Here is a 25,000-nt window from a genome sequence, read left to right as displayed (position 1 = left end):
TTTCTAAGCAATTGAAAAGGAAGAAGGACAAAATCGATGAAATCTATAATTTTTAACAAATCAAGTTCTGCACTTTGAAAATTGAAGGACTTGAACTAAATTAATGGTTGCACAATTAATTGGACTCAAGGATTGAATTGCATTATTTTAAAAGAATTGAGGACTTGAAGAAAAATAATGTATTAATGGGCCTCAATTTGGATTTGGAATGAAGTCTAAAGACTTGGATTCCTTTTGGAAACAAAACAACAGTGGGTGACGGATAAGTTTGAGAAGAAGGGTGAAATTGAAAAGGAATTGGAATGCAATTGGAATTCAAAAATTGACAAAGCTGAGATTTTTTGGACTTGTAATTTCGACAAGGAGGCTGGTGGCTGATGGCAATAAAAAGACAGAGGCAGAGAATTAATCATTTCAGTTAATTTATTGGTGATCTTTAAGTATTAATAAATCTTTAATGTGTGTTTATATTTTCATATTCGTCATATAATATACTCGGCTCACATGTAAGAATATGTTTATTTTTACTCGAGAGAGATTACTAAACAATTTAGAAATATTGATCTTCATAATTGAATAGTGCTGTCAAATTCATAAGGTTCGAGTTTTGAGAAAGTTGATATAAAGGGATTCAAGATTCTAGTACACTTTTCACCGTTGTATTTTCATCAAAATTGCATTCATTACAACTTTGCATCAATTTTAGTTAATTTATTTAGGTGTTGCATTCATAAATAGCCAATTAGATTGCAATTTGATTACAAGAAAAATCACAAATTTTAATATTTTTGGTTAAGGCTAAGTTAACTCAAAAACCAATTTTACTACTTGTAAATGAATCGTGCACTTACGGTAATTTTAAATCGAAAAGATTTCACGACACCGACAATTTCGTTACTTGTTAGTTGTCTTTATATTTTTTCAAGAAGCTCAATTTGAACTTATGCATATGTTCATATACTATAAGGGCATGTTCCATAAGGTAATTAAGCACTGCACAGAACAATGAAAAAGATTATAATTTCTTGTCCATTTTTTATCATGCCTGATCTTGTTAAATTCAATCCAACTCGACAAACATGACAATAGGTTGTTCGAACACGGACACTCGTGAAGAGAGTGCGTCATGATCCAGGGGCAGCATATCGTGAGAATTACATCATTTCATTGTTTAGGTCATATATTATGGTCACTGATTAATATAATTTAGCTGATAATTTTATTTGTGTTTTTCGTTATTTGATGATTGAAAAATTGCTAGAAATGATGTTTTCGTTATTTCTATTGATTTGACATTGATTATATTAATATGAGCTAGGGTTTGTTGATATGCACTTCAAGGTTCCATTCACACTAACCATGAAATGTTCATGTAAAATTTCAAAATTGACTAAAATATTTTCATTGTTGGCTCGTCGAGAGACCTTCGATTGAGCATAAACCATAATCTGCATGAATGAAAATGTAAAGAGTAAACACATATGATACAGTTTGATGAGTTGGATTAGATAATATTGAACAACATTATGAAAGAAAAAATTAAAATCTTGTCCATCGCATTTTACAATGCAATCTGCATCCCAAACATGCAATTAACTTTAGAAAGATTAGACTCAACTAAAACAACAAATAGAAAAATCCAGCAGAAAGAAAGGTGTAGGGACATATGCATGTTAGTCAGAGGATTTTGTACATAAATTTATATAAGAGATTTGATTAATGATCAGCTAAAAAGTTTATTGATTACCCACTTATTGATGGGGTCCAACACACATATAGGAATTTCAGTAATATAATCTTCTAATCTGAGGTTCATATCTTTCTATTTCTTTATCTCCACTTTGTTTGGACAATGATCCTTGTCAAGATTTGCCGTTTTATAAATCTAAAAAGTGGCATCAATTGTTTACACTTGAAAATTTCTGAAAGATGTAGTGAGTTCTGAAACTCTTTGCACTTAGGTTTCAAGTGACTCCGATACAACAACCTTGCTACAGTGACAAGGTTATTGACACGATTTAAAAAATCGGGACACGTGGTAGCATTTCATTGGACGGTTGGAAAAAAAAAAAATCCATAGCACCTGTCAAAACGCTTGTCAACTAACCCATTTGAGCAACATTATCCCTGATACAAGCCGTATTGTACAAAAAAGGGATGTATTTTAAAGTACCTTTCATCATTTACAAATTCTAATTTTGCTCAATATTCTAGCGTATTATGTTGGAATTTAAGGGTTATATAAAGATTAAATGTGTGAATTGGAAAATATACGGCGAAACCGGAGGTTTAAAACCAGACCAAACCATTAGGTTTAGGTTTTCAAATCGTTTAAAATGGTTTGGTTTAGGTTTGAGTTTTTCTCAAATCGGTTTAAACGGTTAAGTTTGAAAATCTGTCAAAAATCGGTAAAATTGAACCGCTTATACCCCTAGTAAATATCATACAACCAAATTTGGTGGCACAATATTAGTATAGTGTTCTTAGAAAGACATCAAATTTGTGGCTAGCTTGAATAATTTAACGGAGTATGTGTATAAATATATGTACACTAATAAAGGGACATGATCAACTCTATTGAAAGAGAAGGCTTAAAAGGTCCTTCACATACACCAGGAGTAAAGGTCTCAAGAGTAAGTCCTTTGACTAGAGAGCTAATAGAGAAAGAGACGGTACCAAATTCACTCTTGAGATTATAATGATCAATAGTGTAAAAACGTGACTCTCAATTGATACTTTAGTAAGGTTAAAATTGGTTTTTTGGTTGATTCTGTCTAGTTGCACAAGGATGGCCAAATGGATCTTGTGTAATTAGTCGTGTAGTATTTGGCCAGTAGTCTGTATATTGTTTAAGGTTGAGGGTTCTTAGTTCTGGTATTGATTAAGGTAGCTATTTGTTAGATCCATATGGATCAATGACCAAATGTTGTTTATGATTTGGATGTCTCGATCACTGTACTATCTCTTGAAAGGTTATTTTGCACATACTGATGGACTCGCCTCTGAGCCCTCGGATTAGGCATTTACTGAATTGAGTGAACATTTTATGGTATTCTTTGCTTCTTTTAATATGTGTTTGGTTCATTTTTCTCATTAGATCTTTTTCGTAGGTCAAAATACATAACAAATCATGTATCAGAGCCTCTTCTAATGCCTTTGAGAATAAGGCTTCTTGATCTAAAATTTTCGGTATTCGAGAGTGGTAATATTCTGTGTATTACTCTTAAATCTATTTAGTTCTTGATTTTTTTAGAAATTTTTTAAAAGGTTGTTTTTCGTGTGATCTTTTCAGATCCCTTAAAGATCGTAGAGACACATAAAGGTTCTTTTAATAATTTCTTAGTAAGTGTGAAAGTGAAGACATCTGGTTTTTTATTTTAGTTGCCTGTGTTGAAATTGGTGTCTGAAAGGGTGGTTCTAAATTTTTTAATACTATTGTTCAGCAGTATAGGGTGAGACATTTTTCAAACCTCTCTGTAGCATTTGATTTGCATATTAACATCCCTATAGAATTGTGTAAATCTGTTAATAAGTACTGAATAAACTGATTACATGCTAAACGGGCACGTTTATGATTTTATTCGGAACTGCCATATTGATTATGTGATCTTGTGTTAATAACACTGTGATTAGTTGTGTTTACTGCTTCTGATTGTGCAGGATATATTGTTATTGATTTTCATTGTAGTATTAGCCTTGTCTTTAATTATTGCAATAAAACTTTTCTCAAAATCTTTTCTTTACTTAAGAATTTATTAAAATGGTCACTTATGTCCACAAGTAAAAGCCACCCTTTTTACAGAACCTGTGATGAGTTTAAAAGTTGAATTATCACAATTAGATAGAAATGGGAAGTACTCCATCTGGAAGCTATAAATGAGTGCCATATTGGTCCAAAAAGTCCTGGATGATCTTGAAATTTTTTATGTTAAACTTAGAGCTAAACCTGATGAAATTCTAGATATGAATCAGACTGCATATAGTTTAACTATCCTCTCCTATCTGATAATATTGTAAGACAAATTGAAGATGCAAAACTCCAAGAGCCTTTGGAGTGCACTAGATGCTTTGTGTTTTTTGGCTAAGACATTGCCTAATAAGATCTACCTCTTAAGGTAACTTTTTAGTTTTTAAATGGATATTAAGAAAGAACTAGAAGCTAACTTGAGTAATCTCAGTAAACTAGTTAAGCGCCTTGCTCATAGTGAAAAGAAATTTGATGAGGAAGACCTTGCTGTAATTCTACTTAACTCATTACCTAATTCATATAAGGATATCAAGAATGCTATAAAATACTCAAGAGATGCTCTAACACAAATAATTGTTGCTAAAGCTCTAAGATCTCTGGAATTAGAATCTAAAACATGTTCAAGAGATGAGAGTATGTTTGTAAAAGGAAAAAAAAATGAGAAATTTCCACAACATGAAGTTCAAATCTAAATCTAAAGCCAGATCTAAATCAAGTGATAAAAGCAATAAAAAGTGTTACCATTGTGAGAAATTAGGACATTGTAAAACAGATTGCTTTGAGTGGAAGCAAAAATTGAAGGAACAAAATAATGGTGAATTAAATAATTCTACTATAAGTTGTTAATTAGATAATCTACTTATAATGACTGTGTCTAATAAAGAAGTTGATAATGAGCGGATCTTGGATTCAAGGTGTATTTTCCATATGTGTCCTAATAAGTCTTGATTTTACAACTACAAAGAAATTAAACCCAAGAAAGTGTATATGGGCAATAATAACTTTCAAAACATTCTTAGAATTGGTGACATTGCCATCAGGATGTTTGCTGGCATTGTTAGGCAAATAAAAAATGTGAGGTATGTCCCAAACCTGAAAAGAAATCTCATTTCATAGGAAATTCTTGAAGATGAATGGCATTCTTTCAAATTTGATAATGACATTTTGAAAGTAATGAATGGATCTTTGGTGGTTTTAAAAGGACCTAAAAGAAATGGATTGTTCTATCTTACGAAAGAAACAATTAGTCTTCAAGTTGTTAATTCTTTGACCATAACTGAAAATAAATCTGAACTATGGCATAATAGAATAGGTCATAGAGGGAATAAAGGTTTAAAAGATCCAAATAATCAAAAACTACTTGGAAAAGATATAATAGAACCTTTCGAATTTTTTGAAACATGTGTGTTGGGTAAGTCTTATAAAGTGAGCTTCTCATACCACAAATAGGTCCTTAGACTATGTCCACTCAGATTCATTGTACTTTTGGCGGGAATAAGTACTTCTTTTCTATAGTTGATGACTACTCTAAATAAGAGCAACATTTCAAATGTTTAGAATTCAGTAGGGATGTCAAATTGGCTCGGTGAGCTCGGCTCGTGGCTTAGATGGAGTGAGCCTAGGGCCACAACGGGCCGGCTCGTGTCACGGGCCATGCCCGAATTCAAAGATCAAAGTTAAAAAAAATTAATATAGATTTACCTAGTCAAGCTGCCGTTACAGATAGCTATACAGGCAGCTAGGTGCTGCCCTACTATATTTTATACTTTTTTTTTTTTTTTACTATATTATGAGGTTAATATTTCAAATTTGGAGGTAAAATTGATTTTTTTTGCTATAAATACGAGGTAAATTTTTAAATTTCAAATCAATTCGTTTCAATCGATTTATACTTGTAGTATTATAGATTCAAGTTTCAACTCTAATTTTTTTGCTCTCTATCTCATATTCAATTTCTTTCACTCTCATACAGTCATACTCTAATATTCTATATTTTATACTACACTAGTTATAGATGAATTTTACTAATGAAGAGTTTAATCAGTTTAAGGGTAGCTCGAATACTTCATCCGATTACGACGATGCATCTCGAAATATTCTCATTGATTTGGAGAATATTGATGAGAAAGAAGTACTCGAGATTAAAAGGTCGAAAAAGAAATCCTCAGATTGTTGGTAATATATGACACGTAAAAAAGTTGGTGTTCAAAATAGAGTAGATATTTGGAAAGTATGTTGCAATTACTGTGGCAAAAAACTTAATTGGAAGCCCGATTCGAGCACAACATATTTGAATAGACACATATTAAGGAGTTGCAAAGCGAAACCAGTCGATCTCGAATCGAAACAGACCGAACTAGTTGTTGGCGGTTCTTATTCTACTCTTTCAACCTTCGTATATTCACAGGAAAGATTTCGTGAAGGAATGAATGCATACGTGGCTGCAGCAAAGATGTCGTTTACGATGATAGACTCAGTACACTTTACCCGGCTCATGCAAAAATATCTCCAATCCAGGTATTCTTCTTATTGTAGAAATACTCTTCGTTCAAATACTATAAAATTATATAATAAAAGAAAACAAGTTGCTATTGAAAGTTTAAAAACTTTTAATAGTGTTATATCATTTACATCTGATTTATGGACCGGTGGTAATAGAAAAGATTATATTGCTGCTACGGCTCATTATATTGATCATCTGTGGCTTTTACATAAAAGGATTATTGCATTTAAATGTGCAGAATATCCTCATAATGCCACTAACATATACATGGTTTAAAAAAATATCATACAGGAATATGGTATGCAAGATATAATTCGAAATTTTACTTTTGATAATGCCAGTGTGAACAAAGGTATTATCGAAAGATTTATTAATGAACTTAATCCTTTATTTGGAACTTTATTTTTTCATCAACGTTGTGTATGTCATATTATTAATTTAATTGTAAAAGTTGGATTAGAACATATAAGTTCTCCTTTAGATAAAATTAGATAAGCAATAAATTTTATTACTGTATCGCCGACAAGAAAACAAGCATTTAACAGTTTGTGTGCAAAGTATGGCTTGCAGGAGAAATCATTTGCCACTGATGTAACACATAGATGGAATTCTACATACCTTATGTTACATTCGTGTGAAAATTACGATAAAGTGATTTCATTATATTATAATGGTAGGCATACATACGGACCCGAACATAATTTAAAAGATTAGAAATGGTCTCTTGCATTTTACGTGAAAAAAATTTTAAATTTTTTTTTCGATACTACAAAGAAATGTAATGGAGTATATTACTCTACATCTTCACTTGTTTTACAACTTTTTTTCTACATCTCACAAACATTTCATAAATACAGGAATTTGCCCTTTTTCTGATTTAGTTTGCTCTATGGATTTAAAATTTCGTAAATATTGGAAATAACTGCCCTCTTTATTTATTTTAGCTTCAGTAATGGACCTCGACTTAATTTGGATGGCATAATAGCCACTGTAAAGGGAATTTCAAATTTCATGAATGTGAAATTATCACATGTGAATATAAAATCTACGTTATCTGAAATGTATAATTATTATGCTGATAAAGAAGGTCGGTGTAGTTCTACTTCCCAGAGTTCTTTTTCAAGAAATATTTCAACAAATTCAGATAATTCATGAAATTTTTTGAAAAGCAATACAAGTGTTCCTTCGTTTAGTTCTAATTCATCGATGTCTAGAGCGATAAATATCGGTGGTACAAATTTTGAAATTTCCTCCGAGTTAGTTAGGTATATGTGCGTGGACGTTCGCAGTGTGTTACCTAAAAAAGAATTACAGGAATTTAGTCTTTTAAATTGGTGAAGGTGTAATGAAAGACAATATCCAATTGTATCAAAAATTGTACGTGATCTACTAACGCCTCCGGTGTCTATGGTAGCATCGGAGGCTGCATTCAGTTTAGGTGGTCGAATTTTATCATACGAACGTTCAAGACTAAAAGAAGATATATTGGAAGTTAATATGCTTGAAGGATTGGGAATGTGCAGAATTACGTATTCAAGAACATGTTGACAATATACTAGTCGAAGAGTTGCAGCAGATCCAAACGTAGAATGTTGTAAGTTTTTAAAATAATTTATTTCAAAACAATATGTAATTTTTAAATTTATTGGTTTTAAAAAAATTGTACACGAAATATTTTATTCGTGTACAATTTTAACTCCGCCTATGTCATGTAGCCGATCTCAAGCCCGAAAAAGGAGGAAGGTTGTAAGTTGTAATTTTTATTTAATTTGTAATGCAATTTTATAAGTTATAATTTTTATTTGATTTGTAACTCGTATAAATTATGCAATTTTTAAATTTTTTTAAGAAAATGTTAGATTCATAATCTTGTTATTATAATAAATAAATAAATAATTCGAGCCGACCTGGCTTGGCTCGACAAAGCCCAAGCCCAAAGCTCGAGCTGGGCCTTATTTTTTCGGTCAAGCTTTTGCTCGGCTCGGGCTCGAAAAAAGCTCGAGCCGAGCCCGAGACTCGAGTTTCAGCTTGCGAGCTGGCTCGACTCGACTTGATGACATCCCTAGAATTTGGTCAAAGATGGTTGAAAATCAACTAGAAAAAAAGTTAGAAACTCTAAAAATTGATAATGGCTTGGAATTTTATAAAATTAAGTTTGATAACTTCTGCAAACAAAAAGAGATTGTGAGACATAGAGCAGTTAAACACATACATCAACAAAATGGGATCACTAAAAGAATAAACAAAACTCTAACGAATAAAGCCAGTTGTATGTTGATCAGCTCTAAATTAGCTAAAAGTATCTGGGCTGAACCTGTTTGTGCAGTTGCTTATCTTATAAATAGATCTCCATGCAGTTCTGTAGAGTTTAAAACTCCGCTGGAACTATGGACTGGAAAGCCACCAAACCTGTTAGAAGAATACATTTATTTGTCAACCTGTCCCACATTAGAATCTTTGTTTGTACTGCATTCGCACACCAAATTGAGAGAAAATTAGATCATAAGGCAACTAAATATGTTATGATTGGATATCGTGAAAGGGTGAAGGGGTACATGTTACGGGTGTTAGGTGCTAAGGGCATTAAGATCACTAATAACATAAATGTGGTATTTAATAAGTTTGAAATGCCATGTCTAAAAAGTAAGTTGATAAGTCCAAAGAACAAACTGATAAGATTACTTCATAGAGTGATATGAAGCTTGCTAGTTTAAGCCTCACTCAACCTGAAACTGGTGAAAATGGTGTTCAACAACCTGATTAAATGTTGGTAACACTTATGAAGGTAAAGGAAATCTACATCAATCCGAGGTTTAAACTCAAGCGAAGACATCTAATGAACCTATCAGTGCGATAAGTACTCAGAGTTATCAATTGGTTAGAGATAGGGAAAGAAGGCAGGTCAAACCTAACTGAAGATATGAAACTAATAACTTGACACACTTCGCATTATTTTTGGTGAGACTATTGAGCATTCAGAAAGTTCTTCCTTTGAAGAAGCTATGAATGAATCGAAATTTGAGAATTGGAAAATTACAATGAAAGAATAAATGAGATCTTTACTTGAAAATGAAAATTAAAAATTAGTAAAGAAACCTAATAAAAAAAATTGTTCAATGCAAATGGATTTTCAAATTAAAATATGTTATACACCACGTTACCCCTTGAGATACAAAGTTGGGATGGTAGCTAAAGGCTTTACACAAATGGAGGATATTAATCACAATGGGATCTTTTGGTCTATAATTAAGTATAAGACTATAAGAATGATTCTTGCTCTAGTTATTCGATTCAATTGGGAATTTGAACAAGATGTCAAGACTGCATTCTTACATGGTGAGTTAGAAGAATACATTTATGTGTCAACCTCAAGGTTTTGAGGTGAAGGAAAAGCATGATTGGGTTTGCAAATGCAAAAATCTCTGTATGGACTCACACAAAGTCCAAGACAGTAGTATATCAGATTTGACACATATGTGTTCGAAATTGGATTTAAGATAAGTGAATATGATTACTATTTGTATTACTATAATGCTAGGGTTGGGTATGAAATATACTTGCTACTATATGTAGATGATATGGTTCTTGCAATGATAATAAGACTTAAAAACTTGCTAAAATTTGAATTTGATATGAAAGATCTGGAGAATGTGAAGAAAATTCTAGGAATGGTTATTAAAAGGAACAGGAAAGAAAATCTATTAATCTTTTTCACAAGAATCATACCTAAATAAAGTTCTAACCAAGTTTGGCATGAAAGAGGTTAAATCAGTTGATGTCCTTCTTGCAACCCATATGAATCTTTCTCATGCGCAATCAACTAAAAGTGAGATTGAATTAAAGTAAATGAAACACATCCCTTATGCCAATGCTTTAGGATCGATTATGTTTTCTATAATCACTACTAGGCCTAATTTGGCCTATTCTATCAGCTTCTTAAGCATATTTATGTCTAATTCTGGGAAGCCTCATTGGACTAGTTTACAATGGCTATTAAGATATATAGCAGGAACTTTTGGCACTGGATAAGTATTTGAGAAAAGAACTAAAAAAAATTGACCCTAAAAGGTTATGCAAACTTTGATTTTTCCTAGGGATAAGAACTAGAGAAAATCCACTTCTTATTCTTCACACTTAGTAATAATTGTATCACCTGGAAGTCACAACTTTAGTCACTGAAACTGAATATGTGACAATTACAGAATATGTAAAAGAATGTATCTGGTTAAAGGGAATTTTAAATGAATCGATTTTTTTTACAAGGAAAACCTATAATTATTACTAATGATCAAAGTACTTTACTTTTAAGTAAGAATCTAATTTATCATGAAAGGTCCAAACACATTGAGTTGAAGTACTATTTTATAAGGGAGAAATTACAATCCAGTGAGGTTATTATTAAAAATAAATAAAAATCATACTAATGTTAACCCAACTGATATGGGCACTAAAATTCTTTCGTAGTAAATTAAGATTTTGTTTATCACTTCTTTATATTGATACTGGTTAACTTGTTGCAGGTACATTGTGTTGATAATAATGTAGGAAAATCTGAATATGTTAATGAACTTCAAGGCACGAAAAAACGTTATCTTTTAAGAGATGTTTCTCCCCTATTCAACAAAGTCACAACTGGGGTATGATAGAAAATCTCTCTCAGGATACAATGGAGGCGTTTGATTCAAATTGTGACTATTTGATCAAATCAAGAAGACACTCGAAAATGACTGATTGATGCCAAGAGAAAGAAGGAAAAATAAATTGTTTAATGTGTTTGCAAATGAGAATTCGCCCAGAATTTATAGACACTGAGAAGGTCGAACCCCGTTGCGCAGCGGCAAATCATTCGCAAAACAAAAAATTAAACACATGCAAAATGATGAAAAATATCTAACACATTTGGCAATGATGTAGAGCTAAATCTGTTGTGTGCAATCTAGCAAGTAGAGAGGGTTAGTGTATTGAGAACTAAGATGAAGATTGTAAAAACATGCTTCTCAATTGACACTTTAGTAAGGTTAAAATTGGTTTTTTGGTTGATTCTGCCTAGTCGGATGAGGATGGCCAAATGGTAACCCCCAATTGGCTCCCTATGATACTTCAGCTGAGAATGGATTTGGATCATTCATTCAAATTAATGGCTGAGATCTTATCACATTACCATATGGGTGGTTGGGCTCAGACAATTGGTATTATTCTTGGCTTTTGGTTTTTCTCTCGGTCTAGACTCTCTCTCTCTCTCTCTCTCTCTCTGGCAAGAACTTTGAGTTCTTCTTCTTCGATCTTTTGGTTCTGTGATCTCGCATTAGATCTTAATCTTTTTTATAGGATCCTATGTAATTAGCTCTATTATGGTATTATTTTGCCCCTAGGTTTGACGGGTAATCTGTATATTGTACAAGGTTGAGGATTCTTAGTTCTGGTATTGATTAAGGTCATGATTTGTGAGATCCATATGGATCAGTGACCAAATCTTGTTTCTAATTGGTAAAGTTTACTTGTATATAATTTTGGGAAAATTGCAGTCGAGGTACCAAACCTTTCGTTTATTAGCAGACTTTGCCCAAACTTTTCGTTTGTGCCACCTACAGTCCCAAACCTTTCAAAAATATGCACCGGAGGTTCAAATGGATGGAAACCGTCCATTTGACCGTTAGTTGACTAGAAAAGTCAAAATTTGACCAATTTGGACCAAATTAAAAAGGGTAAAGTGGTACTTTGCATTTTTTCTTAATATTAATAATTAAAATAATTAATAATAACAATAGAAAAGTAAAAAAAAAATTAAAAAAAAGGGAATACTGTTCATCATCATCTTCATCCCACGTCGCCCCGCCCCGCCCCACCCCCTTACTCAAAACCCAAAACCAGAATACCCATGGCCACCATGTTGAATAACCATTATCAGTCAATAATGTGTTTATCTCAAATCGTCTCCATTATCGGTCAATAATGTGTTTATTTGAGTCGAGGGTTGATAATACCAACAGGGCTGCAGCAGCATTGCTCCTCGTTTCGATTTTTTTGCTTCTCAAGGTCTTGATAAGAAAATGAATGGCCGATGGAGTTTCCCCAACTAGCTTTCTATTGCTGTCATGAATAGAGAGATTCAAAATGGTTGCGACCAAATCTTCACGGAGATCAATATAAGAATTAGCCCTTTCAAGCAAGACTGTATTGAATAGTCGAGGAATGGCATCTTGAAAACGAGCGCGAAAAGAAGGTGAGCGATTAGAGAGCACCTGAGTCTCTTTGACTGCCTCTTTCTGATCAAAAAGTGAAGAAGACGAAAGTCGTTCGAGAAGGGTAATAAATTGTTGTAAGTTTGCATCTTCTACATATTCCTCGTCACATGGTGGCCGTGGGTATTCTGGTTTTGGGTTTTGAGTAAGGGGGTGGGGCGGGGCGGGGCGGGGTGGGGCGAAGATGAAGATAAACAATATTCCCTTTCTTTTCTTCGATTTTTATTTATTTTGTTTTTACTTTTCTATTGTTATTATTAATTATTAATATTAAGAAAAAATGCAAAGTACCACTTTGCCCTTTTTATTATTAATTATTTTAATTATTAATATTAAGAAAAAAATGTAAAGAACCATTTTGACCTTCTTAATTTGGTCCAAATTGGTCAAATTTTGACTTTTCTAGTCAACTAACGGTCAAACGGATGATTTCCATCCATTTGAACCTCCCGTGCATATTTTTGAAAGGTTTGGGATTGTAGCTAGCATAAACTAAATGTTTGGGCAAAGTCTACTAATAAACGAAAGGTTTGGTACCTCGGCTGCAATTTTCCCTATATTTTTTGTACATAAAGGTGTCGACACTCCTCACAAATAATTAGACGTAATTTTATGTTTTTCTTACTTAAAAAATATGAGGGAAAATTAAGTTGGTTTACTCAATGAAATGTTTGGATGAAAATTGTCATTAGAGACAATATGTAATAATTAGTGAAAAGTTGATGATAAAAATTAAATAAAGTTGAGGACATAAGTTTGACTATGAGTAAAGTTTATGAAAATTATCTTATGTAATTAAAATGTTATTCACATGGGGACAATTTATTTAGCCTAAAATTATTGATTGCAATCAGTTAGTCCTCTAAAAATCGGATCCTTCAAAAGACAAAAATCAAATCCTACATTTGGATTAAATGCAAAAGGTTCGATCACAATAATATATAAATTCTAATGCAAGTAGCTATCAAGCAAGATATAAAATTCAATGTATCTTCTCATTATCTCATATCAAAGGGAAGTAACTCTCTCTCATTATTTTAACAAGAAATTGTTGTTATCCCCATCGATCAAGAGAAACACTCTAGATAATACGCGCGTGCACAATTAACTTGTGGTGCTATTAAGATTCGAACTTTCATTCATAGAACCTCATTTACAAACTTCTGAACTTCGATTTTTATCTAGTGTTCTAAGTCGAGCAAAATTACTTATCACTTCTTCTCTCTCTCAAAAAAAAAAAAAAAAAAAAATTGCCTTTGACGTAGCCTATGTATGGACAATGAATCATTTTGACAAAATTGAATAATGCTATTAATAATCAACGACTACAATAATCATTTTATATGACAACTTATTATTTTAGGCGTTAGTTTCATGTAATTTTGTTGCCTCATATGACAAACTGTCACGTACGATAACTACTACAATTGCTCACCATAAATAGCACTATTCTTTAAATACAATTTTGTTGTAGATTTTTCCCTTTGATTAACCTATTTTATTATGGTATTCTTTTAATTAATATATCAGACTAAAATTTTTATTATGGTATTTTCAAATTTCCTTATAGATTAGGATTTTATTGGGTCCGTTTAGAAATGGGATTTAATGAAATGAAAAGATAGTATTCTCAATTATGTATCCAATAATCTCGGTATTCTAAGGAATCGCGACTCTTTGACGCCTAACTTTTTCTCAATTATAAGTAAATTAATAGAAAGAAAGGGACTAATATTTCTAATCTTATGGATTTCCTTAAAGTTGTAATAAAGAAAAAGGGATGAGAATGACAGTAGTAGGTTTATCAAGTGGATGCTCAAGAAATAAATCCACATCGATTAATCTATGTTTGAGAGATATAAAGATTTGACAAATGAAACGAAGAAATAGGATTGTATCATCATCATCTTTAAAAAACGATTGGCCTTCGAAACGAAGCCTCTGCTAATTTGAAGGCGACTGGGCATGACAATTGACAAATTTTATTACGATCATCATCATCTTTAAAAAAACAAAATGCTTTCGAAATAATGCTCTACTAAATTGAACGCAACGAAGCATGATAATTGACAAATTTCATTCCGTACTTCTCTTTTTTAATCTTGTTTAATTATGTCTAGGCTAACTTTTAAAAGGAAAAGAAAATTGAGGTACCAATTTTCGTAATGAACAAGCATTGATCATTAATTGCGGGAACTTCCACCCTTAGGTAAAGTATCATTTTAGATATCTATTGTGGTTATTGAGATGGACACCACACTTTCCTTTTATTCCACTACAAGTAGGGATCATTAATTTTGTGGTACACCTTGAAACCATTTTCGTAACTTTGATCCGAGGTAAAACATCATTTTTACTAAATTTAGATTTTTAGTTGAGAAAATGTTTTTTGAAAAGTCGATTAAAATTGTAAGTCTTATGAAACGAGTGATTAAAATTAATTATTGACTTTTAAATTAGAATTTTATCAGTTTTTAATTAGCTAAACCGATGGTAATTAAGTATCAACAGAGGGTTGATTATATTGGCAACGACACCGCTTAAGATTCCGAACTTTACTTTTAGTGTCGCACTTATATCTTTAACTTTTTGAGCTGTATTTTTATCATCAACCTTCCATTGATTTTGCAAGCAAAATATTTGAATAGAAATCATTATCAAGACCAATGTGTTAATTAATGAAAATGTATTGGATAGTCATATATTATGTTAAATTTCTCCGTCGGTTCCTTCGATCCAAGCTCCCTACTTTGTCATTTTATCTCGAAATTTTACATAACGAAATGTTTAGTATGTGAAGCATCACGACTAAAAGAACAAAGTTATATACATTTACCGGTTATCCTTTCCGATCATTGCAATCTAACGTAAGAAACATTGCCATAAACTATAAACAATTAGAAGTGATATATAAACCTCATTGTATCCAAGTCAATAGGAAAGACCTTTGTATCCAATTTCTCCATGCAATGCAAGGCATACATAATTCTTTTTCATGAAAGATATATTGTAAGATGAACAAGTTAATGTTTGTAATTAAATTCATAAGATTCACAACAGAAAAATTTGTTACAGTACATTAACACTTTTAGTGGATCCTTATTTTACCAATATTGTTTAGGTAAATGCTCTCAAAAGCAATTCATTCACTTTTAGTGGAATGAAACAAAAGAAAGTATCAACACTTTAAAAAACGACAAAGGGCCCGGTTTATTTTTTTTTTTTTTTTTGGGGTTGGGGGGGGGGGGGGGGGGGGGCAATGGAAAATAACACGAACGCATATATCAAAGCTTATGGAAAAGAACATGAAATTTCTTAGTTTTTGTGACGTCTCACATCATATCATTTAAAAGCTTAAACACGCACGATGAATTCACTTTTTTATTAAAAATCTTATAAGTGAAACTTTTATAATCAGGTAGCGGTAAAAAATCAAACCCATAACTTCCAAAAATTTTAATTCCCGTCTTCACTTCCCTCCAACCAAACAAACCATTTGGTAGATAAAGTTTGATTGCTAGAAAATACTTTTAAAGAAGCCACTGAAATAAAGCCACAAGCTTTTCATTTATTAAACATGGGGTCATATTCTAGCCAAATATATTTAATTTCCTCAAGTTCATGACCTTGAATGCACTTCTACAACTAAAATGGCTGGATATAAGTAATATGACTGGTAAATAATAATACTATATATAAGGTCATTTTCATGAAGATTATTTTCTCCTAAAGTGTGAGATTCTAAGTTGATGGTGATCGGATTATTAGATAAATTGCCAACTATCTCGAGGAGCAACTCCTTGACGACTTTTATTTCGCAAGGCAAAATAAGTTAATCGCTTATATTATACTCAATAAAATCAAAAGTATGACTGAATAAAAGCGCGTAAAAAGTCCATCTTACTGATAAGCCCTCCCACAATCTTCGATAATTTCAAAACTGAATGGCCTCAACAAAATTAAAAGTGAAAATAATATTATGGCTGAAAAATGTCATCCTCTTGAATTAATTTCTTTACATGCAAGATTGTAATGAACTGTTTAAAAGGAGGGTACAAGGGTAAAGAGTCAAATATTAATTGCCATCGAACACGAGGGTCTAAAGTATTTCTATACATACATATATATATGAAATATCTATCATGGTATCACCTTCCCACTAGCAAGGCCTTGCGGAAGTAAACATTAAACCCAACCGTGATATATTTTTGTACATATATAAATATATAGAGAAACAGATAGGAGAAAAACGACAGTGAGAACAAGAAGGCGACCAATGAGATGCTAATGGATGTTATATACAAGCCCTCTACCCTATATATATGATCAAGCAAACCCCCCTTTCACATATTCACATTTCCATCCTAAACATATTCACTGCCAAGCTCCCATCCATGGTACGTATTTCTAATACCTACCACTCCCACACGGAGTTTATATCGTCTAGAGTAAGTTTGGTATGCATGCAGTACTAGGTTGGATTGAACACGACAATGAATAGAATTTTAACTTAATTTCTAGTCTGATATCATCGAGTACTATTCAGTCCACTTTACAGGGTATGCCACTAATGTATTATGTCATCCAAACAGGCAGAAGAAGCTAAGCCGGAGTACAATACTCTATACCCATGGAAAGTACAAGTGAAAGGAGGATTCAAAGCAACTTCTTTCATTTACGGTAAAACCAAGAACTCCAACTGAAAAGTATAATGTACAATAATTTAACTCATTTTTCTACACTAATACTGTTCATTGTTATCCAATCCTCATTACCGAAGATGTAAGTAAAGATTTCTGACTACATAAATCTGTACATTGCATCTATATTTCGTACGTTTAAAGGTACGGTGGCATTGGAGAACACAGGTTTTGTTGCAAACATAGCGAGCTTGGTGCTGTATTTCTGGCTCAAGCTGCATTTTGATCTATCTGGTGCTGCTAATACTCTCACAAACTTGATGGGATCAGCCTTCTTGCTATCTGTTGTGGGTGGCTTCATTTCGGACACTTATATAAACAGATTCCACACTAGTCTGATTTTTGGGACGGTAGAGATATTGGTTAGCTTCTTTCCCCTGTTTTCTCCTCAGTACTCTTTTCTGCCTATACTTTCTTTCATAGCAAGTCCCAAATCCTGAGAAATGAGTTTGTATTCATTAATTTCCTTAGGCTCTAATGATGATGACAATTCAAGCACATGACGAGAAGTTGCAACCAGCATCTTGTGGCAAGTCAAATTGTATGACAGGTAGACCAGCAATCATGTTCTATGCATCCCTGTGTTTGTTTGCACTGGGATCAGGTGGGGTTAGGGGGTCACTTCCTGCACTTGGTGCTGATCAATTTGATCAGAAGGACCCAAAGGAAGCCAAGGGTCTTGCAAGTTATTTCAATTGGCTCTTGCTCAGTACGGTAACTGGTTCATTAGTTGGAGTCACTGTCATAGTTTACATTAGCACAAACAAGAATAACCATAACTGGTGGAAGGGTTTTCTCATAACTCTTGTGAGTGCATTTGTTGGTTTTATCATTCTTGCCCTCGGAAAGCCTTTCTACCGCCTTCAAGCCCCTGAAGAAAGCCCTCTAGTAAGAATCGCACAGGTATCTATCCCCTCCGTCACATGCTCGTGCACACATTTTGCCTATTTTCAAATATTTAAGATTTCAATGCTGACTGCACCATCCATACATTCAAATTAATGGTGTCAAATCAGCTAGGCCAGGTCCTATTTCAGAGAGGCTTAGAGTGTATGATGCACCGACACACACGTGCACGATACATGTGAGATACGCTGACACGTGATTTGTTTATCTATTATATCACAATTTAATGTCATGGCTAATCTATTATATCACAATTTAAGATAATAATAATAATAAAATAAAATAAAAATAAAAAGGTTCTCAAGTCATTTTTTTCTTAATCCCGATTCTCAGGTTATTATTGTGGCAATAAAGAATAGAAAGTTGCCACCTCCAGAGAGCGCCAGTGAATTGTATGAGATTAATGAGAGAGAATCAGCTTCCACAGAGGCCAAGATTGCTCATACTGAACAGTTTAGGTACTTTATTTATTTTCTTGTCGAGCTAATTATTATTGGAGAAAGCAGTAATCTCCTTCTTGAACCCACCCCCACTTGGATTTAACTGCATCATAGTCGCATTGATACAAAACAGGTGCCATTTTAGCCTATGGAGCGAATAAGACAAAATTATCCTCTAACGGTATGTTTATTAAGTAGGACGGGACTCGAAAGTACAAGGAAAAAGATTTTAGTTGTCTTGTTTTATCTTGCTCAAACCCTGTTTGGTTCAACTAAAAAGTTTGTTAATAATTTAAGTCAAATTCAACAATTAATTTTAACAACATATTTTATAGAATCCACAACTTTTCAACCACATATTCTATCAATTTTTATTAAAAGCTACTAAAAATCTGATTTTCACCTAAGCCAAACAGGGGCTTAATATTGTTATGTCCCATGTAGTAATGTGTACGAAATAAACATCCAGGCTGCGTTTTGTACACCATTTACGATTTGTGGAAAGGATTAGAGGAAATTCCGAAATTGTATTAAGGTGGACTTAAGGGTGTTATATGAACATATAAGTACAAAACAGACAATAAGCTTAGAATGTAAAGTTACTCGATTAAATTAACCCTCCAGTCTAATAATCTACTGCGGTTGCAGGGAAAAATGGAGAAGCTTCAAAACTACCTCAATTTTTTCATTGAAGTGAACCCCAATTCAAATCTTTGACATAATTTTAAAGCATGCAACTTAAATCATCAAGATAATGAGTAAACTGGAAAAGATGCATAAAGATTACGTACCTTAATGCATTTCTTTTTTTGCTAATGGTTGCTGATTCCTCAAGATTACACGGCCTGATCCAGATCCCTTGACAAAGCTGCAATTCTTCACAATGATGCCGAGCCCTTGCCATGGACAGTCTGCACAGTGACGCAGGTTGAAGAAGTAAAGGTGTTGACAAGAATGTTACCTATCATAGCCAGCACAATTATAATGAATACATGTCTGGCACAACTACAAACCTTCTCAGTGCAGCAAGGTAACACAATGGACCGAAAACTCGGCTCATTAGAAGTCCCTGCTCCATCAATACCTATAATCCCCCTAATCTTCATGATCATCCTTATCCCCATCTATGAATTTACTTTTGTGCCATTTGCGCGCAAAATTACCAAGCATCGATCAGGGATTACCCAACTTCAACGTGTAGGGGTCGGTTTGGTCCTTTCAGCCCTGTCCATGGCAGTTGCAGCCCTAGTGGAAGTGAAGAGAAAGCACCAATCCTTGGAGAATCCATTAAAGCCCATTAGTCTCTTTTGGTTATCGTTTCAATATGGCATTTTCGGGATAGCCGATATGTTCACTCTAGTTGGGCTGTTGGAATTTTTCTACAAGGAAGCCCCTGCAGGCATGCGATCCCTTTCAACTTCATTTACATGGATTTCACTATCATTTGGCTACTTCTTGAGCACTATATTTGTTGACACCATTAATGCCGTGACCAAGAAAATTACACCTAGCAAACAGGGGTGGTTGCATGGACATATCTTGGACCAGAATAATTTGAATCTCTTCTACTGGTTTCTGGCCATTCTTAGTGTCCTCAACTTCTTTAACTATCTCTATTGGGCAACATGGTACAAGTACAAACCAGAAGACAATGTTTCTATCATGGACAAATCAATATCAATAAGTGGTGTATCACTCGTCAAGACAGCTGAGGAGGATGAATCCAAGGCCGCAAATGGAGAATCCACCACTGAACACACTGAAGTAAATGATGGGAAAAATTGACAAATTGGTGATATCCAAACTAGATGAACAAGAAATGAAAGCTCCAAACTGCTCAAATATGCATATAGATCTCTCAAGATAATTGGCTTGTCCTCTTTTTGTATCTGGCATTGTTGTGTTCTGAATATGAACTGCCATGTAAATGTTTTTGACATAATATGGTTGGACTCACTTTTAGATATTTAGTTACAACTATAAATCTGAATATGAACTGCCGTGTAAATGTTTTTGACATAATATGATTGGACTCACTTTTAGATATTTAGTTACAACTATAACTCTGTAAAAAATTTGAGTTCTTAAGTAAATTCAATGGATTTTTGAAAATTCAAAATGGTTTGTGTGGCAGCACTCAATTTGAATCAAAATGTTTAGAAGGCTTTTGGGCATTATGAAGAAAAGTGACTCACTCCCTATTGAAAGTAAAGCAAGTATTGAAGTGAGGGGATTGTACAGCACAAACAAGCGTAGCAAACCGTTGGTTGGGAAAGAAGACCTCTGTTGAAAAGGAGCAAGGCTGTGATTTACAAAAGGATGGGGATTCAAAAAAAAAAAAAAAAAAGCTGAAAGAAAAATATTTTCAGCCTATTTTCCATCTTTCGTAGAAGAAAAGGGCCCAAAGAACCTTGCTAATTAAACATTTAGTGAAAAGTTTGCCTCGTATGTTTATTTGAGTCTTTTCCCATTTTCTAGCAAGAAGAAGTGGGGGTTCAACGCTTATAATAAGATAGATAAATCGTGCGGACTCAAGCAGAAGATATTCATTCGTTTTCTCTCCCTCTTTCCTTACCATTCACTGCATAGATGGAGTTATCTATCAAATAGTAAGGCTTGACAAAAGGCCTCACCTAGCTAAACAAAGACGTATTCTTAACCTAAAGAGCTCAAACTAATCTCAATCATAAATTGAGCAAGAAAAGTTGGAACCAATAATCACCCTCTTATCCAAGCCCAATGAATCAAGCAACATAAATCTTCATAATTTTTTATCAATGATTATCTGTATCACCCACCACACCACCACTTTTCACCTCCACTACCATTATCACTACCACTACCTCTCCCTCTGCATCTCACTCCCTACCACCCCAACCTTTGCTGTTGGATCTAACCCCCAGCCCCAATTTACTAAACACTTCCAACCTTCGCTGGCAAACCCCTCAACACCCACCTCCCTCGTAATCAATTAATTAAAAGTTGAAATTTTCAGTTACTCAAACCAAGAATTAATGATTGTTTTAGAACAGATAACATCAAAATCTGAGCAAGAGGCAGGGGTGGTAGATAAATCATAAAAGGATTCGCACAGTGAAATAAATTTGAAACTCAGATACCTTTATAGTGAATCTTTAAAGAAAGTTCGAAGGGATTCAAATATACATATTTCATTCACATCAGAGATGTGTCCGAATGTAATTTAACAATTTAGATTAGATTACCATTGTGTCAAATTCAATTGTAATATTCGTCAAAGACTCAAAACTCTTCCCCTGATCAGAGTAGAAGATGTAAGATGCAGGGGCACGAGTTTGAGCAATAGATGACCATCTGACAAGTACAAAATTGCCTGAGGCTACATGGAGACCCATTTATGCATCAGAGTTCCAAATGGAAGCTGTCTAAATAAGATCAACTATAAGCTAACATGAAAATACATAAAATTCCTCACCTCATAAAACCAACAAGGCAACACCAAAGTGCCCACCACGTAGATAAATTCGAAAGATGATACTGTATTGACAAGGCAGACAGAGATCTGAACTTCTATTAAATTAAAAGCAATATACAAAATAACTTTGACCTGTTAGTACCATATGCAAACATTATACTCGGGTACACCATCAAAACCCAAAACTTTCAGTAATTAATACAACAAGTTCCACATTGCATGTGAAAACACAAAAGATCCTATATCACCAAGTTGGTATTAAGCAGGCATGCCATTGTAAGTGTTAAGCAATCCACGAAACACCATTATAACTTTGTTGAACAAAATATAGGCAATCACCAAATCCTTAATACAAAGTAAGTAGAATGCAGCAATACTAACCACACTGATTTGTGCCGGTATCATCGCAATGTCAAAGGCTAATATTTATCAAACTTGCATTTATTCTCTCTATTACAGTAATTATCCCTTGAGTGCCAAGCTTGTCATCGCCATTAGCCACCATACCCGAAAACAACTGTTTTGACAGCCCAGCTCCAGGCAACACCTTCGCATTGTCCTAATCACCCTCCTCCACATCCACTCCCAACCCCAAGTCCTTCACCATGTACTGTACAAATCCTCCCGGCCTAAAATCCCTTTTAATCATCCTATGCCCAAACAGCTCCATCGCCATTGATCCGGCAGCTCCATCCCTCACCGCCTCTATAAACTTCCCCTGATCCTACCCCGCCTTCTCTGCAAACACCAGCCCTTCACTCAATCCTACTAAACTCGCACCCACTGTGATCAGATTCTCTATCTTACAGCTCTGTCCTTTTACCTCCGATATAAGTCGCCTTCCCAAGTACATCAAACAAGGGCCTCAACCACTCCACCACAACCTTGTACCCACCGGCAAAAATTGCCAATTTCCCGTCTATAGCCCCGATGTCACCTTCCGACACAGGGGCATCAACACAGTCGCAATGCTTCTCAAGGGCAGATTCGTATATTTGTCTGGCTAGAGCTGGATGACTGCTGGTGTGGTCAATGATGACAGTGTTGGGGTTAACGGAAGGCAAAAGGGTGTCCATAACGACATGTTTAACGTCGGAGGAGTGGCCGACCATGGTGAAAACGACGTCGCTGAGGGCAGCGAGCTCCGCCGGGGAGGAAACCAGGTGGGGCCTTGGAATTGTAAAGGAGTAGCATTTGAGGGGGTGCGGGAGTAGATAGTGACGGCATAACCGGCGGAGATGAGGCGGGAGACCATGGCGCCGCCCATCACGGCGATGCCTATCCATCCTATGCGGGTCTGTTTGGGTACTACTGGAATTGGGTAGTGAGTGCTCCAGGAATCAGTGGAAGATGAACCGGCCATCTTTCCAAAATGGCCGTTGACGGTTTTTTTCAAATAAAAAATAATAATAATAATAAAGAAAGAAAAAATGTTCAAAACTTTAAAAATTATTGACTTGCCATTTAGACCCTCACACGGTGAAAAAGAAAGAAGAGAGTAAAAAATTACTGTAGAGAAATCGATGCCTAGACGCTGATCAACACCAAGAAATCGACGATCCCGACCAAAGGAATTTCAGGTGAGTTGATTGAAATTATTATATGCAATTAAATTTTGAAATAAAATATGATTACTCTTGAATTTGTTGAAAAATGTATGCTGCAGTATGCAAAAATGTTGATATGTGATAGAGGTACGCTCTTGCTATTAGTTTAGGTGACGGAGATCGCTGTCATGACCGAAATTTCCAACTGTCTGTGATAACACAAACAGTAAAGGGATATCGCCTTTTGGATCTAGACGGCCCAGTGCCCAAACGCTAGGCCATCTGGATTGATCCAGATGCTGAGCCTCCAGACGACCCAACGTCTCAACCCTTTTTATATAAATTTTATTTTATTTTAAATTTAAATAATTATTCTAATTTTTTATATTTAAATAATTAATTTTTATTTAAATAATGATTTTAATTAATATTTAATTATTTATTTAAATAATTATTTTAATTGTTTATGTATATTATTTGTATTTAAATAATTATTTAAAAAGTCGAGAAAAAATTAAATTAAATATTAAATAAGTAATTAAAATAAATAAATTAAAATATTAAGTATATATAAACAATTAAAATAATTGATGAAATATTTAAATAAAAATAAATATTAGATAAGTCATTAAAATAAATAATTAAATAAAGTAATGAAATATTAAGTATTCGAGTTTGTACTTATCACTCGATTGAGTTGTATGGGGGAAGGAGCATCGATGGCCAGTATTTTCGAGAAACTGGAGGTTTCTAAATGAATATTTTCATGGGTAGACGATAGTGGCTCTGGCGCAATTGGTAGAAAATTTAGCGAATGTGACCAAATATCTAACAAGTTGAAGCTGGGCTTGGTGCTCATCTTCAAGAGTATACTCAGATGTCATCACAAGAAGACGTCAATTAACATTTTTCATTTGGAGGTCATTAATGACATTGATACCTCCAACAACTATCCATGGAGATAGAGGCGTTTTACGGATACCTTGCATATCTTCAGTAGGGGGTATTCGATGCCTAAAGAGAGTAGGTCCAAGCGCAAGTACAATACATATGGCATGTCGTTGGCTTTGCAGGTAAATGTTTAATATAATGAATTATCTACATTTTTTTATTAAAGTCTATATATAATAATGTATGAGACTGTCTTCATCTTGGCCAGTCGATATGCGATGAGAGTGGAGACATACTAATTTTTTATGCATCGCTGGTGAGCACAAAACAAGCCACTTGTTAAACAATTATCAGCTCTTTTCGACGATCATGGGGTACGTATTATACATTTACAATTTATATTTTACGTCTTTTCGAAATCTTGATATATGACCATTAACTCGGTGAAATATCAATGTGTCAGCTTGAAGCCCTCACGAAGTTGATACCGTCAATCATCGAAGAAGGTCAAAGTTTTCTCTGTGGATTGTCTATTCTAACTGTGCCAGATGATCAGGTGTCCGAGTCAT

General features: G+C 34.0%; 1 protein-coding gene and 1 pseudogene across 1 annotated transcript; one reads left to right on the top strand and one right to left on the bottom strand.

Moving 5' to 3' along the window:
• The first annotated feature begins 16,779 nt into the window (after window positions 1–16,779).
• Window positions 16,780–20,886, top strand: LOC111409789 (protein NRT1/ PTR FAMILY 4.5-like). Its single transcript, XM_023039826.1, has 6 exons — window positions 16,780–16,890; window positions 17,086–17,173; window positions 17,338–17,555; window positions 17,665–18,096; window positions 18,433–18,557; window positions 19,394–20,886. Exons 1-6 carry the CDS (start codon window positions 16,816–16,818, stop codon window positions 20,322–20,324), a joined length of 1,869 nt encoding a protein of 622 aa, XP_022895594.1. The 5' UTR covers window positions 16,780–16,815; the 3' UTR covers window positions 20,325–20,886.
• Window positions 19,645–23,356, bottom strand: LOC111409790 (annotated as a pseudogene).
• Window positions 23,357–25,000: the final 1,644 nt, after the last annotated feature.

This window comes from Olea europaea, chromosome 15 (genome assembly GCF_002742605.1).
Source record: "Olea europaea var. sylvestris chromosome 15, O_europaea_v1, whole genome shotgun sequence".
NCBI lineage: Eukaryota > Viridiplantae > Streptophyta > Magnoliopsida > Lamiales > Oleaceae > Olea > Olea europaea.
This window is presented reverse-complemented; position numbering and strand designations above follow the sequence as displayed.